Source organism: Mesoplodon bidens (assembly GCF_964165515.1).
Source record: "Mesoplodon bidens genome assembly, chromosome: 1".
Classification (NCBI taxonomy): Eukaryota; Metazoa; Chordata; class Mammalia; order Artiodactyla; family Ziphiidae; genus Mesoplodon; species Mesoplodon bidens.
Window position 1 is genome coordinate 61,574,383 of NC_138176.1, and position 22,414 is coordinate 61,596,796.

The following is a 22,414-nucleotide window of genomic DNA, read 5'->3' on the forward strand; positions in this document are numbered from 1 at the left end:
AGTCTCCGGGAGTCCGGAGTCGCGTCGCGAAGACAGAAAGGAAGCGTTGCTAGTCCGCTCCATTAGCATGCCGGTTCCTGGCGGGGCTCCGAGCCTCTGGCTCCTGCTCAGGGTTTTCGCGGGCGGCGGGAGCGGTAGGGCTCGCTTGAGTAAACTCCGGGGGGAGGGGAGAGAGGGGAATAGATGGGGAGGCGGGGTCAGCGGAAGCGGCAGGTTGCTTCCTTCTCCTCACGCTCCCTCCCCGCCTCTCCCAGAGGGAGCGGTGGGAGGGGGAGGGAAGGGCAGAGGGAAGGTAGTGTGACACGTGTCAATCAACCCCCCTCCGGGGGGCGCGCGCTCCGGGGCTCGCGCCGAGGGCTCGCGCCCCTGCCTCGTGCCTGCGCCGCTCGTATGTAAATGAGGGCGCGTGACGCGGGACGCAGATGGACAAGGGAAGAGAGAGAATGGCCGCTGCCGCCGCCGCCGCTGCTGCCGCCGCCGCCGCCGCCGCCGCCGCTCAGTGCCGGAGCCCTCGGTGCGCGGCGGAGAGGAGAGGATTCCGGCGGGAACTCGACTCTTGGCGCCACCGCCTCATGCACTGTGTAGGTAAGAGAGACACGGGCCGGGGCCCCGGCTCCGCGCGGCGACGGCTGCCGCAGCCCGAGGAGTTTGTGGCAGAGGGGTTTAGTTGAATCTCCCGTTCGGGTCAGTTCATTGGGGGAGCGAGATGGGAGCGGCGGCGGCGCGGCGGATCCGGCGCTCGCCTTTTGTCTGGGGGCTCCTTGCCCGGCGCGGTCCGCGCTCCTTTTCCCTCCTCAGCTCTTTGGCTCCCCGGGAACTGTTAGTTCGGACCCGCTCGCCGAGCCCCCGAGGAAACGGCTCGCTTGCGCTCTCCCCGAAACTCCTCGGCGCCCCTGGCCGCTCGCCGTCCACCCTGTCAAGAGGGAGGAAGCGGGCCGGTGGGTCGGCGCCCGGCCGGAGAGGAGCCGGCGGGAGGAAGGCGGGCTGGTCCGCGCCCCCGCCAGGCGCACACACACCCCCTTCTGCCGCCGGGGTCCGGGCGGGCCGACGCGACCGGGTTCCCGGGGACGGGGACCTGAACGACCCCCGGGAGCTCGCGGGGCGGGGGCCGCGGGTGAGCCGGCTGGGGGCGAGGGGCGGCGGGGGCGTCGCCCGAGGGGCGGGGGCGCCCAACTCTGCCCTCTCGCGCTCGGCGGCGGCGGCGCCGTGTGTACTCCTTTAAGAAGGAGCCGCTCGAGCGCTGACGGTTGGGATTTGAAGTTCTTCCTCCCTCTTTGGAAGTCTGGACGGAGGGGGGGGTGTTGCCATGGCGACGGAAACCCCCCCGTTCTCCTCGCTGACGCCCCGAAGACTCGGGTCCTCTTTTACTGTCATGTGATGGACCCTTCCTTGCACAGACACGCACATCGCCCTCCCCAACTCCCATCCCCGTTCTGCAATTCCGTCTTCCCTTTTGGTTGGATCGGAATCTTTCTGCTTCAAACTTCTGGGCTCCGGGCTGTCATTCTGCGGGTTGCTCAGGGGTGGCGGGAGGTGGTGGGACCTCCCCACCTTGCCGCTGTCGCTGTTTTGTTTGAGTAAGACGTGTGCGTGGAGCTGTTATCCAGCAGGTTGGATAACACCGAGTGGGCGCCGAGGGGATAACGCGGTTTATGGGATGAGGTGTGTTGTGTTTGTTTTGGAAAGGGTTGATGGGTGGGAAAGTAGGAGAAGAGGTAGAGGGAAGGTTGCATTGTCTAAGGAGTGGATAGTGGCAGCAGCTTTCTCGACTGGCAGTTAAATCTTGGCATTCGGAGTTGAGGAGTAACCTTAGTGCCCTAAGAAAACAACTCTCTTACCCTGTTTCCATCTGTTCTTGCGCCACCTCGCGCCCCTTTTCCCCAAGCCCCCTCAGATTTGTTTGGTTAGCGCCTGAAGATCTTTCTTGTTTTTCACTAGTGAAAAGGAGATCGTGGTAGGATAAACTAGTACAACTTCAAATCAGAAATGTGCACCTCAGAGTACGGTGGATATAGGAAAACGTACGAGAAGGAAGTTTGCTCTGAGTAGGGGCATTTAAGTTATGTTCAAGCAATTCACTGTTTTACCCTTTAAAATATGTTTTGTTCTTATCTAAGAATATGTTCTAGGAAATAGCTTTAGTCAGGTATTCATAAGTGATTTTATCTCTTTTTAAAAAGTGTAAAAAAACCCTCACGGTATTCTTATATAAAAATTTTAAGCCAAGGGTTGCTGGTGCCTCCCGAATACAAAATGGACCCTGTTTTTATAATTGCTTATGTAAAGATCTCTTCCACTGACAACCTGTTTGAAAATTGTTGAGTTCGTTCAGTTAGAATCAAGCAGGATGATAGCATTGTAACACTGGCTCGAGATACTATTGTGTTAAGTTTTGCCGAGGCACAGTTATTTGATGGTGTCTTTGGACAATTTTTATATTTTAGAATACCTTGGCTTTTTCTTTTTTCTCATCTTGCTTGTTTAGATGCATTAAGTACGGCTTTGTCTCACAAAAATATATGTGCTTTTGAAAAATAGTCGAATTTTAATTAAACACAAAATTAATTGGATATGATGGAAAAAGGGAAATAGGATACTTTCTGTCTTACCTACTTGGATATTCAAGTAGGATTGGAAGACATTGAAGATTGTGTTAATGCTGTGTGTCTAATATGCAGTCTTTATATTACATTTTTAATGTAGTATACACTTGTATGGTATTTGAAAGAAAATTTTTTCCTGAGCTCTAACTACATTTGAGAATTATTTCCCACAGTCCCAGTCCTAGTCGGGAGACCTAGGAAGATCCATCTCATAGTTTGTTTTTATCATGGTTGTTTTTTAAATAAACAATAAAACTCTCTTAAGCAGGATATACACTAGTTGATTGGGTTTTTTTCAGTAGTCTATATGTGAAGCACCTACTCACAGTATGAATTGGGATTAAATGTATTTTGTGTAACTATTTTAAGTTACCTTTTGCTATTACTTTGTAAATATATTTGAAAAAAGCTGTATTCTTTTTACTTTGCATGTGTGTATGTGTGTGACTATATATGTGTATATGTACTTCTGTATTGAATATTCATTGCTCTTATTGGTTGAAATTATTTTTATAAAATATTCTTTCTGCCTTTGGGGAAGAAAATGATCCACAAGTCTTATTTTTAAATGAAATATGGAAATTGTAAGCAGTTTCTCAGGGCCTTACAGCAAATTAGTATTGAGCCAGTAGTGAAGTTTTAAAATCTCAGTTTTTAACCTAAATCTTTAAAGTAATCTCATTCATTTTTTAAATAACATATATAAATATTCTCATTTTATGAGCAAAAAGTTCATTTTCCTTGCCATGACTGCTTGTAGTTAGCTAAGATGTTTAACTCTTGATACGGAAAATTATATTTACCTTTCTCTATTTGTGGAACTCATCTCTTTAGGTTAGGTTTATGGCTACTCTGTGATTTAATCCTGGTTTTTCTTTTTTTATAATTGAAGAGTTGTCCTGTAAGCTGTGTGTCCCAATTAATAGCTTTATTTACAATGTGGTGCTTTTTACAATTTGATTTTTCTCTGTAATCATCCTGTACTGTGCTATACTTTTGAATATGTTCATCTAACAAATGTTTGAGTGTTTATTGGATATAATAAATAGTATCCTAGTACTCAGCATGTTGAGTGATAACAGATAGAGTCCTGGATCTTATGGAATTATATATGGAATATATAATTAGTATCTGATAAATCATATAATTTAAAGCAAAGTCAAGTCCAGGATAAAGGAAATGCTTTAGTATATTTTTAAACATTATCAGGACTTGTGTAGTCTATTAGGATATTTGATCTGGGGATTAAGTTTTCTGTTTTGTTTTAACTTTTAATTTTGATATAATTTCGAACTTACAAGAAAAGTTGGAAGAATAGTACCAGGAACTCCTCTATACCCTTACCCACATTCACCAATTGTATTACATTTTGCAGTATTTGCTTTATCATTCTTGTCTTATATCTATATCTTTTTTTTTTTTCTGAACCATTTGAGGGTAATTTGGAGACATGATGCCTCTTTACACCTAAATTCTTCAGTTATATTTCCTAAAGCCAAGGACATTGGCTTACCTGACTACAGTATAGTTATTAAAACCAGGAAATATAACATTGACATACTATTAATGATACTATTATTGAATTCATAATCCATATTCAGATTTTATCCATTTTACTTTATAAGCTTTTCCCCCCAGCTAGGATCATACATTGCATTTGGTTGTCATATCTCTTTTTAGTCTCTTTAAATCTGAAACACTTTCTCAGCCTTTCTTGTATTTCTTGACCTTGACATTTTTTGAAAAGTACAGGAGAGTTATTTTGTAGAATGTCCCTCAATTTGAATTTGTCTGTTGTTTCCTCATGATTAGATTGGTTATGCATTTTTGGCAGGAATACCTCTGAAGAGATGTTCTGTCCTTCTTAATACATCATATCTTGAGATTCATAATGTTGTTTTGCCCCAGTGTTGGTGATGGTAGCTTTGAAAATTTGGTTAATGTGGTATTTTCCATATTTCTCCCTGAAAGTTACTATTTGTCCTTTTGTAATTAATATGTAATTTGTGGGAAAATACTTTTGAGGAACAGGATATTTACATAGTCTCATCAAAACTTTACCCACAAGTTTTAACATCCATTCATGATTTTTCTAGCTTCATCATTCTGTAACTAGTAGTTGATATTCTGTCATAAAGCAGTCTATCCCATCTTCTCCTTTATTTATTTTGTTAGTTATTTTCATCCGTATGAACTCATAGGTTCTTATTTTATTCAGTGGTTAAATCCATTACTGTCATTATTTTGATTTCCAAATTGTCCCAGGTCTGGCCAGTGGGAGCCTCATCAAGCTGTTCAGTGTTTTTTGACAAATCACATGTCTCCCCAACCCCTCCCTGCCCAATGATTATTTTTGAGCACTTCCTTCCTGCCCAAACAAGATATTCCAGGTTCATCTTGTACTTCACACGTCCCAGCCCTGACATCAGCCATTTTTCCAAGGAGCCCTCCACTCTTTTTAGTGGAAAATAGATTTAGATACCAAAATCTGAACAAGAGGTGTCAGGACTGTTTTTAAGCCCTGTTTTTCTGATACAGAAGTTAATGATCATTGTAACCAGTGTAACTGATTTGCCTACGATTACAACAATAAAACAATGGAGATTTGATTAGAATCATTTTATAAACTCCAACATACCATTGTTGTCCAGTAGAAATAAAATGGGTGCCAAATATATTATTTAAAATTTTCTAGTAGCCACATTAAAAAAGCATGTTTGATTTAGCCCAATATATTAAAAATATTTTAACATTAATCCATATAAAATTGTTGAGTTAGTTTACATTCTTTTTAAAACATTAAGTCTTTGAAATCAGTTATTATAGCATATCTCAGTTTGGACTAGCTACATTTCAGGTGCTTAGTAGCCTCATGTGGCAAATGGCTACCACATTGGACAGCACAGTTTTACAGTGTAGTGACTCCAGCCAAGGCTTGATTACCTTGGTACCACTTATTTCAAATCTGTTGATACTAACCAAACTGATAGCTTTCCCCAAATCTTTTATTCCCCAAATCTTTTATTTGAATAACGTAATATAGTGAATGGGAATATAGGCACTGAAGCTAGACTACCTGTGTTTGAACTCTAGCTCTCTAGCTGTTACCACCTACCAGGTTGGACAAGTTACTTAACCTCTCTGTACTTCAGTTTCTTACCTGTAAATTGAAGATAATGAGGTTGTTCGAAAATTAATTGTGTTGATATATGTTAATATGTGTCTGCCATATAGAAAACATTCCATAAACATTTGCTGTTATTATTATTTATACAGGTTATTAAAAGCTTTGAGCTTTATGTTTTTGCCAGTAGATTCTTTCTGGTGGGAATGCTGATGAACAATGAAGACATCATGAGGCATGTTAGAGAAAAAGATAGTAAGGCCTTGAAAGATCTATATTCTAGGCTATTCTTGAGCCATAGAGTCATGGAGTTTAAGAATCACAGTATAATCGCTTAGCTTGATCTTCGCTTTTTATGTATAAGAAAGCAAAAGACATTTGATGCCGTCCTACGTTGCAAGGAATGTTTTGGCTTTGTAGTAGCTGAATACAAGAAATTCGATTAAATTCATTAAAAAAAACCTGTATCATATTATATCATCTTGAACCTACTGTTTGTTGGTACCTACTCTCTGTACTCTTCCTGTTAACCACATCACTGTCTTAGAGTTCTACACTCTGCAGGTGTTTGCAGAGTAGACTTTTCCAAACTACCTGCCCCACTGATAATCAGCAGTATCAGGGGCAGAGGATATTCTCTTCCCCTATTTTTTAACCTCTGAAGAAGTTACGGGAGCACTTCATAGAGCTATAACACTTAAAGATGGGATAGTCCAGGTAAATAAAGTTCTAGATAATCAACTTGACACTTCTTTCCGGCTGCTTCTTGCCTCCTACTCTTTTATTTTTCCACCAACTTCTACCTCATCTTGTCACTATTGCTATGTAAATTCTGGAGAGTAGATTTACTTAGAAATCTGGATTTGCTGAGAACTGGTATGAATGGGTCAACTACCCAAAAACTTTGCACAACTGTCTTTTCAGGCACTAGCAAATTTTTTATCCATTAAAAAAAGATGTGAATTAAAGCACTATCTAATAATATGTATCAGGCAAAGGGAATCTGATGATCATGAGGAGTTGGGTGGTAAAGACACATATACAAATTTCTCTGTAAAATAGGCACATTGTGAATTTTGCAAGTAAAATTTGAAATTCTGTGTACTCTTGGATTATTGTATACTTGGAAGTTCTGCCATCCTTGGGTTCAAGCAGTATATGGATTTTGTGTATTTGCATATGTTAGAAACAGGCTGTATGCTGGTCTGAGCATATCACATGTATTCTCCTTTCTGTGTGGTGCTGTCTCTTCCTGTCCACGCTACTTCCCTTGGCTGGTTACATGTGTGTATCCCTCCCTGTTTGGCTGGGTACTGTGATAAGTTCCTGTTATGTCACCAGAAGTAGCTATTATATATCCTCCATGCTCCCCTGGTTTATCTTTCAATCCTGGTGTTTAATTCTTCTACCACTGTGCAGTCTTGGGAGGAGCAACAGAGGCATGTAGATTTTTGGATATGCAATTTTTTCTTCCTTCTTGGTAAATCCAGTTTTTCAATTATAGTATCATACGTATTGAGGTTTAGAGCTTCTATCTTTTTCTTTTTTGATAATACTCCTTCTTTTTTGGGTGTGTGTGTGTATATTTTATTCACCACAGAATATAGATAAGAGGCTGTAACTAGGCCCAGACCAACCTACTGCTACCATTAGGAAACTAATTAAGGTAACAATGCCATATTTGTATTTGAAGAATGGCACTTTGCTCTTAATAAAGCTAAATAAAAATTTGTTTTGAGGATTTTTATGTTTTCTAGAAAACAACTTACAATGAAGAATCACTTTTCTATATCTCCTTTCCTTTTATATAGTTTTCCCATTAATTGGCAGCAACCCTGCTTACTTATTTTGCTTCTTTGTTTTTCTTTTCTCTTTACCTTGATCTATTACCAAGTTATTATTATTTTCTTTACAATGTCTCTTGGATTCAGTTTTTCTGATGAAGTGTTAAGCACTTGGGCCGATTTAGGTAAGACTCTAGTTTATATCAGTATCTGCATCATTGATTTTACTGTCCTTCAGTCTAGCTTATAACCTATATTAAATCATTATTTGGAATAGCTACTTTGATTTTGTACTTTACAAAGCAGTAGTATCTCCCATTTGTGTTTTTTCATCAAATAAAAGCTCCTAACCATATCCAGTTAGTTGATCACAGTCCACCAGGCTTCTTCCCTGCTCATTTGCCTGGTTTCTTCTTTAGACAGCCCAACCACTTTCATCTGCCTTTACTTCTGTTTTGTGCACATTGCTGCAAATTCTTGAGTATCTTATTAATCATAACAGCTACCCTGCCTGCATCCTCAGTCTCCTTTAAAATTCACTTGTATCCTAGAGTCTTTTCTAAAATATTTCTTGAAAAACTAGTTTGAGACTTTCTCTGTTAATTCAGTTTGGCCAGTTCTTTTCTGATGCCTGTGTGTAAGGTGTGCATGTAGGGAAAAAACTTTGTCCAGTAGTCTTCATATTTAAATAATAAACTATTTAGTAAACAGTTTAGGGACAAGGGGCTAAGTCTTCACAAATGGTAAAAAGGATTAAGAATTGAAAGAACATAGTTCCTTTTTAGCCTCTATTATAACCTTAGGCACGAGTCATTTCACTTTTCATAGATGGAAATCTACGGATAATAGATTTATAGCTGTCCTTAAATGTTCACTATCTTTTATTTTTATGAAAGGTGCTATAATACTTATATAGTAGTGGTTTCTGGGCTAAAAATATAAATTAAGGAATTACCAGCATAAAGATGATATTTAAATCCTTGAAATGGATGAGACCACCTAAGGGTAAAGGATAGTATAACAAGAGAGGAGTACTCAGTACCATGTCTTAAGGAATCTTAGCATTCCTTGGATGGAGGAAGAGGAGCCTCAAAGGAAAGCCACTGGACTTTCACACTGAAAAGTAAGGCCATTGGCTATGTCGGAAAACCAGGAGAGATGGTATTACTAAATCTAAGAGAAGAGTGTTAAAATAAGGAGGGATTGTTATATGTTGATGAGATGTCAAGTACCGTTAAACAGGAAAATGTGCATTGTTTTTGGCAGCATGGAAGTTCTTAGTGACCTTGACCGGATGAATTTCATCAGAGTGGTAGGGATGAAAGCTATATTGTAATAGGTTAGAAAGTATTTAAGATGCATGGAAGAGGAGAAACCATTTGAGAAGCTACATTTTGAGGAAGAACAGATGTATAGAGCAGTAATTGGAAGGGTGTGGGATCTAGGGATGTTTGTTTTAGACATGGATAATAAGATGGAGAATACTTTTTTGAATTGATAATATCCATGATTACTTTATATGTTAATTAACTGAGACTTGATAGCAACAAAATATTGAGAGATAAATTAGATAAATAGGATGGGCTTGGTTTGAATCACTGAATGTGAACTCTAAAATTGTTTCGTTTTCCCTTCAAAACATATTTTCCTAATTAAGTTCATCAAGTAAGATATGGTTTGTGACATTAGGGTGTTACACAGTTTAAAAGATGGATTTTTTCCAGTTAATTTACTGTTGTCAGTCAGTCATCAAATATCTTGAGTCCTACTGTGTGCTAGTTGATGGGAGTGTAATTCTATGTTTCTTCCTTAACCAGGTTCTGAACTGGAAATAGGCTTAGGAATCAGGGATCAAAATGTTAGCTTTTTAGATGGTAAGGTTGTATTGAAGAACCTGGCTTGTAGCTGAGGCCAGAATTAAGACAATATCATCCTGAATTGAACTTACCAACCTATCAAAGACAGAGCAGCTAGAGCTGCAGGCCTCTTCTAAAATACAAGGAAGCTCTACCCCATGTGGTTTGCTTATAGGTAGGTAGGACCATCTAGGCAGAATGAACGGTAGGCTTGAACATGCATGAAAAATGACCTTTAAAACATTAATCCATTCCACTAGGAGCAACTATCAGCATGTTGCCAATACTAGTTATTCCTCTCTCCTTTGGTAGGATGAATAAGGTGTAGAGAAAAGGGCAGAAGCTTCTTCCAGAATACTTCCCCTAAAAACGTGATAAGAATTAGGAGAGGTGGGAACTGTGAGTCGGGTAAAAAAGCTAATTCCTACACTAGGAATTCTTTGCTTTTAAAGAGCTCACAGTTATCAGGGATGTTAAGTATTAGAGATGGCATAATATAATGGAAAGGCTTAGGAGACAGCAATTAATTTTGATTTGAAGAATCTGAAATGACTAGGCTTCAAAGGATTGACTGAAACCTGGGGTTGGCAGACTTTTTTTGTAAAGGGCTGGACGTAAATATTTTAGGCTCTGTGGGCCATATGGTCTTTATTGCAAGTACTCAACTCTGCTGTTGTAGCACAAAAGCAATCTATAAATGAATGAACATGGCTGTGTTCCAATAACAAAATTATTTACAAAAATAGGCAGATTTGGTCTACTGGCCATGGTTTGCTGATCCCTAAGTTAAATGATCCAGCAGAAAAGTAGGTTGGAAGGAACAGGTTGAAGGATAGTGTAAACAAAGGTATAGAAGTCTAAGTAATGTATATTATGAAAATACTCAGCACTCTAGTGTCACTGGAGTATAGGGTGGGAGTAGGAAGTAGGACTGAAAGTATAAATTATGGCATCTATAAGGAGGAAATTATAAGCCTTTGAAGTTTTTTTTTTAATGGGTAATAAGCGTGATCAGATAAGTCGGCTTATTTTCATTTTGAACATCTGCTGTTGGTTCAGGTTCGAGGGTTTTTTTATTTCTAATAGTTTTAAGAAGCTCAAATTAAAGCAGCCCTTTTAAGTCAAAACTGGGAAAATGAGCAATCTCCACTTCAATAAATTAATTAAGATATTGGATTACTGAAGTACTCTCAGATGGCACCCTTCTTTTTTGCTTGGGTTCTGAACAACTTGAAAATTAAAACAAGGAGAAAGATGGAAGCAGAATATTACTTTTATTACTAATAGAGGACAGGCTAGAGAAATAGATTGGTGAAGGAGTCAAGTGTTCTGGCATAAGCCAATTTATCCACCCAGTGCTAGGCATACTAGGGAAGCAGAGCGGAGTATGAGCTCTCTGTGAGTATGTTCTCCCGATAGCTACTCCCAAGGGTCTACCCAACTATTCTTTACAAAATCACCAATCAGATCAGTCACTTCGCTTCCGTAGGAGTGAAGAGAGGCTCAGATTGTGCTTATGACGCATCCTTCCTCATGGAAACAGGGAGCAAGGAAAAGGTGTTACTCCTGTAACAATAAAGGCTAATTTTTGCAGAGTTGTATCTGGGCATAAGTGTACTGGAAACAATACAATTGGCATTTTACTGAAAACAACTCAAACTTACATATGCTAAATATTTTTTTAAATATTTAATTCTAGTGTTTGAAACACTCATATTTTTTAAACTCTCAAAATAAAATTGGTAGTCTTGTGTTTTTGATGAACTAGATTTTTCTACAGGCCTATGTAAGATACTTAAATGCATGTTTGCCTAGAAAAGAAAGACAAGACTTCCTTCTTTAGCAATTTTCAATTGACTTTTTATTTTTATTTTTATTTTTATTTTTTATTTTTTTTAAACAAAATCATATTTTTATTTTAAATTTTGTGTTACTACACACATTACGTATATATGTAATATTACATAACTTACTAGAAGCACAAGCATCAACATTAACAAGTTTTAACGTCTACTGTGTGAACTGAATCTTTGGTGCAGCAATACAATGGACACTTCTAGCCTCAGTAAATGAGAGGCCTCATCTCACTGCAATCTCTTCAGCCCTGGTTATTGTGCATTTTTTTAATTTTAATTTTAATTTTTATTTTTCCTTTTTTAATTCCCCCTTTATTTATTTATTTATTTATTTATTTTTATTATTAGTTTCTGCTTTATAACAAAGTGAATCAGTCATACATATACATCCGTTCCCACATCCCTTCCCTCATGCATCTCCCTCCCTCCCACCCTCCCCATCCCACCCCTCCAGGTGGTCACAAAGCACCGAGCTGATCTCCCCGTGCTCTGCGGCTGCTTCCCACTATCTATCTACCTCACGTGTGGTAGTGTATACATGTCCATGCCTCTCTTTCGCTTTGTCACAGCTTACACTTCCCCCTCCCCATATCCTCAAGTCCATTCTCAAGTAGGTCTGTGTCTTTATTCCTGTTTTACCCCTAGGTTCTTCATGACATTTTCTTTTTAAATTCCATATATATGTGTTAGCATACGGTATTTGTCTTTCTCTTTCTGACTTACTTCACTCTGTATGACAGACTCTAGGTCTATCCACCTCATTACAAATAGCTCAGTTTCGTTTCTTTTTATGGCTGAGTAATATTCCATTGTATATATGTGCCACATCTTCTTTATCCATTCATCCGATGATGGACACTTAGGTTGTTTCCAGCTCCGGGCTATTGTGAATAGAGCTGCAATGAACATTTTGGTACATGTCTCTTTTTGAATTATGGTTTTCTCAGGGTATATGCCTAGTAGTGGGATTGCTGGGTCATATGGTAGTTCTATTTTTAGTTTTTTAAGGAACCTCCATACTGTTCTCCGTAGTGGCTGTACCAATTCACATTCCCACCAGCAGTGCAAGAGTGTTCCCTTTTCTCCACACCCTCTCCAGCATTTATTGTTTCTAGATTTCTTGATGATGGCCATTCTGACTGGTGTGAGATGATATCTCATTGTAGTTTTGATTTGCATTTCTCTAATGATTAATGATGTTGAGCATTCTTTCATGTGTTTGTTGGCAGTCTGTATATCTTCTTTGGAGAAATGCCTATTTAAGTCTTCTGCCCATTTTTGGATTGGGTTGTTTGTTTTTTTGCTATTGAGCTGCATGAGCTGTTTATAAATTTTGGAGATTAATCCTTTGTCAGTTGCTTCATTTGCAAATATTTTCTCCCATTCTGAGGGTTGTCTTTTGGTCTTGTTTATGGTTTCCTTTGCTGTGCAAAAGCTTTGAAGTTTCATTAGGTCCCATTTGTTTATCTTTGTTTTTATTTCCATTTCTCTAGGAGGTGGGTCCAAAAGGATCTTGCTGTGATTTATGTCATAGAGTGTTCTGCCTATGTTTTCCTCTAAGAGTTTGATAGTTTGTGGCCTTACATTTAGGTCTTTAATCCATTTTGAGCTTATTTTTGTGTATGGTGTTAGGGAATGATCTAATCTCATACTTTTACATGTCCCTGTCCAGTTTTCCCAGCACCACTTATTGAAGAGGCTGTCCTTTCTCCACTGTACATTCCTACCTCCTTTATCAAAGATAAGTTGACCATATGTGCGTGGGTTTATCTCTGGGCTTTCTATCCTGTTCCATTGATCTATCTTTCTGTTTTTATGCCAGTACCACACTGTCTTGATTACTGTAGCTTTGTAGTATAGTCTGAAGTCAGGGAGCCTGATTCCTCCAGCTCCATTTTTTGTTCTCAAGACTGCTTTGGCTATTCGGGGTCTTTTGTTTTTCCAAACAAATTTTGAAATTTTTTGTTCTAGTTCTGTGAAAAATGCCAGTGGTAGTTTGATAGGGATTGCATTGAATCTGTAGATTGCTTTGGGTAGTATAGTCATTTTCACAATATTGATTCTTCCAATCCAGGAGCATGGTATATCTCTCCATCTATTTGTATCATCTTTAATTTCTTTCATCAGTGTCTTATAATTTTCTGCATACAGGTCTTTTGTCTCCTTAGGTAGGTTTATTCCTAGATATTTTATTCTTTTTGTTGCAATGGTAAGTGGGAGTGTTTTCTTGATTTCATTTTCAGATTTTTCATCATTAGTGTACAGGAATGCCAGAGATTTCTGTGCATTAATTTTGTATCCTGCTACTTTACCAAATTCATTGATTAGCTCTAGTAGTTTTCTGGTAGCATCTTTAGGATTCTCTATGTATAGTATCATGTCATCTGCAAACAGTGACAGCTTTACTTCTTCTTTTCCAATTTGGATTCCTTTTATTTCCTTTTCTTCTGTGATTGCTGTGGCTAAAACTTCCAAAACTAGGTTGAATAAGAGTGGTGAGAGTGGGCAGCCTTGTCTTGTTCCTGATCTTAGTGGAAATGATTTCAGTTTTTCACCATTGAGGACAATGTTGGCTGTGGGTTTGTCATATATGGCCTTTATTATGTTGAGGAAAGTTCCCTCTATGCCTACTTTCTGCAGGGTTTTTTATCATAAATGGGTGTTGAATTTTGTCGAAAGCTTTCTCTGCATCTATTGAGATGATCATATGGTTTTTCTCCTTCAACTTGTTAATATGGTGTATCACATTGATTGATTTGCGTATAAGGAAGAATCCTTGCATTCCTGGAATAAACCCCACTTGATCATGGTGTATGATCCTTTTAATGTGCTGTTGGATTCTGTTTGCTAGTATTTTGTTGAGAATTTTTGCATCTATGTTCATCAGTGATATTGGCCTGTATTTTTCTTTCTTTGTGACATCCTTGCCTGGTTTTGGTATCAAGGTGATGGTGGCCTCGTAGAATGAGTTTGGGAGTGTTCCTTCCTCTGATATTGTTTGGAAGAGTTTGAGAAGGATGGGTGTTAGCTCTTCTCTAAATGTTTGATAGAATTCGCCTGTGAAGCCATCTGGTCCTGGGCTTTTGTTTGTTGGAAGATTTTTAATCACAGTTTCAATTTCAGTGCTTGTGATTGGTCTATTCATATTTTCTATTTCTTCCTGGTTCAGTCTCAGAACATTCTGCATTTCTAAGAATTTGTCCATTTCTTCCAGGTTGTCCATTTTATTGGCATAGAGTTGCTTGTAGTAATCTCTCATGATCTTTTGTATTTCTGCAGTGTCAGTTGTTACTTCTCCTTTTTCATTTCTAATTCTATTGATTTGAGTCTTCTCCCTTCTTTTCTTGATGAGTCTGGCTAATGGTTTGTCAATTTTGTTTATCTTCTCAAAGAACCAGCTTTTAGTTTGGTTGATCTTTGCTATTGTTTCCTTCATTTCTTTTTCATTTATTTCTGATCTGAGCTTTATGATTTCTTTCCTTCTGCTAACTTTGGGGTTTTTTGTTCTTCTTTCTCTAATTGCTTTAGGTGCAGGGTCAGGTTGTTTACTCGAGATGTTTCCTGTTTCTTAAGGTGGGATTGTATTGCTATAAACTTCCCCCTTAGAACTGCTTTTGCTGCGTCCCATAGGTTTTGGGTCGTCGTGTCTCCATTGTCATTTGTTTCTAGGTATTTTTTTATTTCGTCTTTGATTTCTTCAGTGATCACTTCGTTATTAAGTAGTGTATTGTTTAGCCTCCATGTGTTTGTATTTTTTACAGCTCTTTTCCTGTAATTGATATCTAGTCTCATAGCATTGTGGTCAGAAAAGATACTTGATACAATTTCAATTTTCTTAAATTTACCAAGGCTTGATTTGTGACCCAAGATATGATCTATCCTGGAGAATGTTCCATGAGCACTTGGGAAAATGTGTATTCTGTTGTTTTTGGATGGAATGTCCTATAAATATCAACTAAGTCCATCTTGTTTAATGTATCATTTAAAGCTTGTGTTTCCTTATTTATTTTCATTTTGGATGATCTGTCCATTGGTGAAAGTGGGGTGTTAAAGTCCCCTACTATGATTGTGTTACTGTCGATTTCCCCTTTTATGGCTGTTAGTATTTGCCTTATGTATTGAGGTGCTCCTATGTTGGGTGCATAAATATTTACAATTGTTATATCTTCTTCTTGGATCGATCCCTTTATCGTTATGTAGTGTCCTTCGTTGTCTCTTCTAATAGTCTTTATTTTAAAGTCTATTTTGTCTGATATAAGAATTGCTACTCCAGCTTTCTTTTGATTTCCATTTGCATGGAATATCTTTTTCCATCCCCTTACTTTCAGTCTGTATGTGTCTCTAGGTCTGAAGTGGGTCTCTTGTAGACAGCATATATATGGGTCTTGTTTTTCTATCCATTCAGCCAATCTGTGTCTTTTGGTGGGAGCATTTAGTCCATTTACATTTAAGGTAATTATCGATATGTATGTTCCTATTCCCATTTCCTTAATTGCTTTGGGTTCGTTATTGTAGGTATATTCCTTCTGCTGTGTTTCTTGCCTAGAGGAGTTCCTTTAGCATTTGTTGTAAAGCTGGTTTGGTGGTGCTGAACTCTCTCAGCTTTTGCTTATCTGTAAAGGTTTTAATTTCTCCATCAAATCTGAATGAGATCCTTGCAGGGTAGAGTAATCTTGGTTGCAGGTTTCTCTCCTTCATCACTTTAATTATGTCCTGCCACTCCCTTCTGGCTTGTAGAGTTTCTGCTGAGAGATCAGCTGTTAACCTGATGGGGATTCCCTTGTGTGTTATTTGTTGTTTTTCCCTTGCTGCTTTTAATATGATTTCTTTGTGTTTAATTTTTGACAGTTTGATTAATATGTGTCTTGGCGTATTTCTCCTTGGATTTATTCTGTATGGGACTCTCTGTGCCTCCTGGACTTGATTAACTATTTCCTTTCCCATATTAGGGAAGTTTTCAACTCTAATCTCTTCAAATATTTTCTCCGTCCCTTTCTTTTTCTCTTCTTCTTCTGGAACCCCTATAATTCGAATGTTGGTGTGTTTAATGTTGTCCCAGAGGTCTCTGAGACTGTCCTCTGTTCTTTTCATTCTTTTTTCTTTATTTTGTTCTGCAGCAGTTATTTCCACTATTTTACCTTCCACCTCACTTATCCGTTCTTCTGCCTCAGTTATTCTGCTATTGATCCCATCTAGAGTATTTTTCATTTCATTTATTGTGTTTTTAATCGATGCTTGATTCATCTTTAGTTCTTCTAGGTCCTTGTTAACTGTTTCTTGCATTTTGTCTATTCTATTTATAAGATTTTGGATCTTGGAAATAGAATCTTGGATCAGCTTTACTATCATTATTCTGAATTTTTTTTCAGGTAGACTGCCTATTACCTCTTCATTTGTTAGGTCTGGTAGGTTTTTATCTTGCTCCTTCACCTGCTGTGTGTTTTTCTGTCTTCTCATTTTGCTTATGTTACTGTGTTTGGGGTCTCCTTTGTGCAGGCTGCAGATTCGTAGTTCCCGTTGTTTTTGGTGTCTGTCCCCAGTGGCTAAGGTTGTTTCAGTAGGTTGTGTAGGCTTCCTGGTGGGGGGGACTAATGCCTGTGTTCTGGTGGTTGAGGCTCGATCTTGTCTTTCTGGTGGACAGGTCCACGTCTGGTGGTGTGTTTTGGGGTGCCTGTGGCCTTATTATGTTTTTAGGTAGCCTCTCTGCTAATGGGTGGCGTTGTGTTCCTGTCTTGCTAGTTGCTTGGCATAGGGTGAACAGCACTGTAGCTTGCTGGTCGTTGACTGAAGCTGGGTGCTGGTGTTGAGATGGAGATCTCTGGGAGATTTTCGCTGCTTGATATTATGTGGAGCTGGGAGGTCTCTTGTGGACCCGTGTCCTGAAGTTGGCTGTCCCACTTCAGAGGCACAGCATTGACTCCTGGCTGCAGCACCAAGAGCCTTTCATCCACCCGGCTCAGAATAACAGGGAGAAAAAGTAGAAAGAAAGAATTAGTAGAAGAAAGAAAGAGAGAGGGAAAGAAAGGAAGAAGGGAAGAAAAGGAAGGAAGAAAGAAAGAAAGAAAGAAAGGAGGGAGGGAGGGAGGAAGGATGGAAAGAAAGAAGGAAAGAAAGGAGGGAGGGAGGGAGGAATGAAAGCAAAAGGAAGAGTGAATGGAAGAAAGGAGGGAGGGAGGAAGGAAAGAAAGAAAGAAAGAAAGACAGGAGTGAGGGAGGGAGGAAGGAAAGAAAAAGAAAGTGGAAAGAAGAAGGGTGGGAGGGAGGGAGGGAGGAAAGAAAAAGAAAGAAGGAAAGGAGGAGCAGAGGGAGGGAGGGAGGAAGGGAAGGTAGGAAAAAAAGAAAGAGCAGGTAAAGTAAAATAGAATAAAGTATGAAATATAGTAGCGTTATTAAAATTAAAAAGTAATTATTGAAAAAAAACGGACAGATAGAACCCTGGGACATATGGTGGAAGCAAAGCTATACAGAGAGAATCTTACACAGAAGATTACGCATACACATTCACAAAAAGAGAGCAGGGGGAAAAATCAAAAATCTTGCTCTCCAAGTCCACCTCCTCAATTTGGGATAATTCGTTGTAAAACGAGGAAAAGGGCGAGAAGTCTGAAATCTTGCTCTCTAAGTCCACCTCCTTAATTTGGGATAATTCGTTGTAAAAAGAGGAAAAGGGGGGAAAGTCTTAAATCTTGTCCTCAAAGTCCACTTCCTCAATTTGGGATGATTCGCTGTCCATTTATGCACTCCACAGACGCAGGGCACATCAAATGGGCCGTGGAGCTTTAATCCGCTGCCTCCGAGGCTGCACAGAGAGATTTCCCTGTCTCTGCTCTCACAGCTCCCGGGTCTCAGCCTTGGACCCGGCCCCGCCTTTGCGCGTAGGTCGCTGGAGGGCGTCAGTTCTTCGCTCAGACAGGACGGGTTTAAAGGAGCCGCTGATTCGGGGGCTCTGGCTCACTCAGGCAGAGGGGAGGGAGGGGCGCGCAGTGTGGGGCGGGCCTGCGGCGGCAGAGGCCGGCGTGACGTTGCAGCAGCCCGAGGCGCTCCGTGCGCTTTCCCGGGAAAGCAGTCCCCGGGTCCCGGGACCCCGGCAGTGGCGGGGTGCACAGGCCCCCCAGAAGGCGGGGCGGACAGTGACCCGCGCTCGCACACAGGCCCCGCGGCGGCAGCAGCAGCAGCCCCAGCGTCCCACGCCCGTCTCCGAGGTCCGTGCCTGTCTCCGGCGCTTCCCCAAGCAGCCCTCTTAATGCCCTCTCCTCGCGCACCAGGAAACAAAACGGAAAAAAGTCTCTTGCCTCTTCGGCAGCTCCAGACCCTTTCCCCGGACTCCCTCCGGGCTAGCCGTGGTGCACTAACCCCTTCAGGCTCTCTTCCTGCCGCCAGCCCCAGTCCTCTCCCTGCGCTCCGACTGAAAGCCGATACCCGAGCCTCAGCTCCCAGCCCCGCCCGCCCCCTCGGCCAAGCAGACAAGCCTCTCGGGCTGGTGTGTGCCTGAGGGCACCGATCCTCTGTGCCGGAATCTCTCCGCTTTGCCCTCCACACCCCTGTTGCTGTGCTCTCCTCCGCTACTCCGAAGCTTTCCCCCTCCGCCACCTGCAGTCTCCGCCCACGAAGGGGCGTGTAGTGTGTGGAAACCTTTCCTCCTTCACGGCTCCCTCCCACTGGTGCAGGTCCCGTCCCTATCCCATTGTCTCTGTTTATTCTTTTTTTCTTTTGCCCTATCCAGGTATGTGGGGAGTTTCTTGCCTTTGGGGGGGTCTGAGGTCTTCTGTCAGCGTTCAGTAGGTGTTCTGTAGGAGTTGTTCCACGTGTAGATGGATTTCTGATGTATCTGTGGGGAGGAAGGTGATCTCCGCGTCTTACTCTTCCGCCATCTTCCTCCGGGGTCCTCTCAATTGACTTTTTAAATTTAGAAGGAATTAATATAAAAGAATTGACCACTGTTTCTTTAAGTGGAAAAAGCAGATACTTTGACAAATAGATTAGCCTTTTAATTAGCTTGGATTATGGGTGCTTATGCAGTTTATTCACTGGTATCTCTCTTTTTTATTTCTTTTTTTAGATGTCATCAGTTGTTCTTCCTTATTCCCTTTGTCTTTCCTTTCGGAACGTTTCAGTACTGAAACCATTAGGTGGGACCAAACAAAGTGTCCACACTGGTTAGGGTATATGGGGGGAGGGGGCATGTCCTCTTGAAGGAGTGGGTATGTCAGAGCCTGGCAGGGTTGAGGAGGGTCCCCATGTGGGTTGATAGAGCTGGAGGTATGAGGAGCAGTCTGAATAGGAGGGGCACACTAGTGTAAGGTGTTGGAGCCAAGCAGGGTCAGATCGGTATTTGTGAAGGTGAGTAGCCTGGTACAGAGTAAGAGGGATAAGAGGGCATCTACTAGGAGGTGATGGCTACCAGGGGTGGCAGCAGAAGTCATCTGTGTAGGAGGGTAGCCTGGTTTGGGTGTATTCAGCCTCAAGTTGGATATGGTGGGAGTCCATGGTTGGAGGCATCCCAGTGCAAGATCAGAACCTGAGGGTGGGGAGAGGAGGACATTCCAGTGGAGGATCAGCTCAATATAGGATGTTAGTGCCTAAGCAAGATGAGGAGGATATTCTTGTAGGAGGAGTGCCAGGCACGAGGAATAGGGGAGGTTATACCCATGGAGGAAGTATATGGGCGTTGGGGCAGAGAGGGGTAAAGAGAGCGTCCATGTGGGGATGGGGAAGCAGCCACAATGGGAGGCTGGTAACATATGGGAGACTAGTCAAATAAATAACCTTAAGGATAATGGGAGCCAGCCTGTCACTGTCTGAGAAGGGAGTTACCATTATGGAAGTGGAAAAAACTAGAATGCTTTCTGTAGTGTTGGATTGGAAAAGAGATATTGGTATGTGAATTCATGATTTTTCTTATATATAGATGTAGAATATAGAAATATATACGTATGCCCTAAACTGTTCACTGAGAAGGCACCTAGGAGCAGTGACACCCCAATAGCAGTGAGCATGATGCTTCATTGTTAATTTCCTGATTTTAATGGTCATATTTGTAAGAGAATGCCTTTGTAGGAAACCCTTATTAAAGAATTCAGGGGTGACGGGTTATCATGTAAGGCTATTTACTCTCAAATAGCTAGAAAAGTAAAAGTTCTTACCATACTTAAAACATTTTCTGTAAATTTAACATTGATATAAAGTAAAAATAAATACATAAAAGCAATGTCATTAGTCTAAATATTACATTCTCTTGAATTAATCACTTTCAGCTCTTAAAATCTCATAGTTGGTAATATATAAACTGACACTTTTCAACACTAAGAATTGCCCTTTGAAATAATGATAGCTAATGTCTATTGAATGCTTACCATCGTGTGTTAGACACTGTGCTAATAAGCTTTTATTTGTATTAATCACATTTAATTTTTACATGTGAAATAGTACAATTTTTATCTTCATTTTACAGATGAAAAAACCAAGGCTTAGAGAAGCTGACTTGCCCAAGACTTTTCATCTAGAAAATATGAAGATAGAATTAACGTATAAGGCTATATTACTCTTTTGGTGAAACCTAGTTTAAAAATTAGCAAGTCTGATCCTTCCTGCTTTCTGATCAGTTAGTTGCATTTAAAACTTTAGTACCAGAGCTGTTCTCTGTTTTATTTCAGAACTTTGAATTCAGGAGTAGGGAGAAGTATTCTGGGTCTAGACCTCCTTGGCCTTTTGTTCCTGGCCCTGGAATAAGAGAGAACCAGGGGCTTCTGTATTTGAATGCACATATTAGAGTTAAGTGTTCCCTTGAGATGGGTTAGTCAGGGAATAATATCCCCAAATTTCTTTCTTGGTCTTAACATTGGGAACGGGGGGAGGTAAGAACATAGAGTTAGTGGGGCAAGGGATTTCCCCAGCATAGATTGTCAGTGTTAAGTTTTAGTCTTTTTTTAAAAATATAAATTTATTTATTTATTTTTGGCTGCATTGGGACTTCGTTGCTGCATGTGGGCTCTCTCTAGTTGGCAACGAGCGGGGGCTACCCTTCGTTGCGGTGCACGGGCTTCTCATTGCGGTGGCTTCTCTTGTTGAGGAGCATGGGCTCTAGGCGCGCAGGCTTCAGTAGTTGCAGCGCACAGGCTCAGTAGTTGTGGCTCGCGGGCTCTAGAGCGCAGGCTCAGTAGTTGTGGCGCACGGGCTTAGTTGCTCTGCGGCATGTGGGACCTTCCCAGACCAGGGCTCGAACCTGTGTCCCCTGCATTGGCAGGCAGGTTCTCAACCACTGCGACACCAGGGAAGCCCAAGTTTTAGTCTTGATGTAAAGATATACAGTTAACACTCTATCCCAATTCCAAGAATGATGGCCATCCCCTTTCCAACTCTTTTGAACTTTTCCCAAGAATGGCAAGTGATCAAATAGAAATAGCTGATGACAATTTATTGTTTCATTTTAGCTATCCTTTGCCTATGCTCCCCTTTACCCATTTAGCGTCGTATAGGAAAGTAGTGCCCTGGTAAAATATGTGTTGGGTTTTTTTTTTTTTTTTAACACTAATATTATGGCATCAGCTTAATCTTTACCTGTTTTTTCTCCTTTGCCTTATTATTTGACCTTTTAATATTTCTATTCTAGCACAGATATGTACAACTCATAAATGAAGTAAAATTTCCCTATATGACTACAGATTAGCTTACTACCTAAGTTATCTTAGTTAACTAATTTATCTTCATTCTTCTCCTCAGTCTGAACCCATAGATGCTTTCATCCTCTGTCACAGTGAGTTTTTTCTGACTCTCTCATTCTTTAGACCTATTCTGAAATTACTCTTTTTTTTTTTAAATCAAGAATAATGGGATTTTCAGTGTGGAAGGAAGCATGGCCATCTGCTATAATCCTTTCATACATCTCTTTTCTCTTCATAATTTTTTCAGTAAATATTTATGGGCCAGGCATTGTGCTAGGTGACTCAGATGCATTAGATTGTCTTTGTGAAGCATCGTCTTGTAGTGAAGACAAGCCTCTCCTACTCTGAAGTATGGTAAATGGTATAATAGAAGCACATACAGTATTAAAGTTGTGGTATAGAAAAAAGTGATCAGATTTCTTTGTATGGGTCCAGGAATGACTGTGGGACATGAGAAGAGAAAAGAGAAATAGAAGCTGAATCATGGAGAAACATCTAAGCAGACTATAACAATAATTATTATTATTTTA

At 40.6% G+C, this 22,414-nt stretch overlaps 1 protein-coding gene across 9 annotated transcripts in view; it reads left to right on the forward strand.

Annotated features, from left to right (window-relative positions):
• The first annotated feature begins 286 nt into the window (after positions 1-286).
• LCORL (ligand dependent nuclear receptor corepressor like) overlaps positions 287-22,414 on the forward strand; it is a 182,431-nt gene continuing 160,303 nt past the window's right edge. For 8 of the 9 annotated variants that reach the window (XM_081245507.1, XM_081245498.1, XM_081245501.1 and 5 more), the window contains exon 1: positions 287-585. In XM_081245507.1, the coding sequence (XP_081101633.1) occupies positions 423-585 (163 nt within the window). In that variant the 5' untranslated portion in view covers positions 287-422. The remainder of the gene's footprint in view (positions 586-22,414) is intronic. The other variant, XM_081245502.1, reaches the window with a different exon arrangement.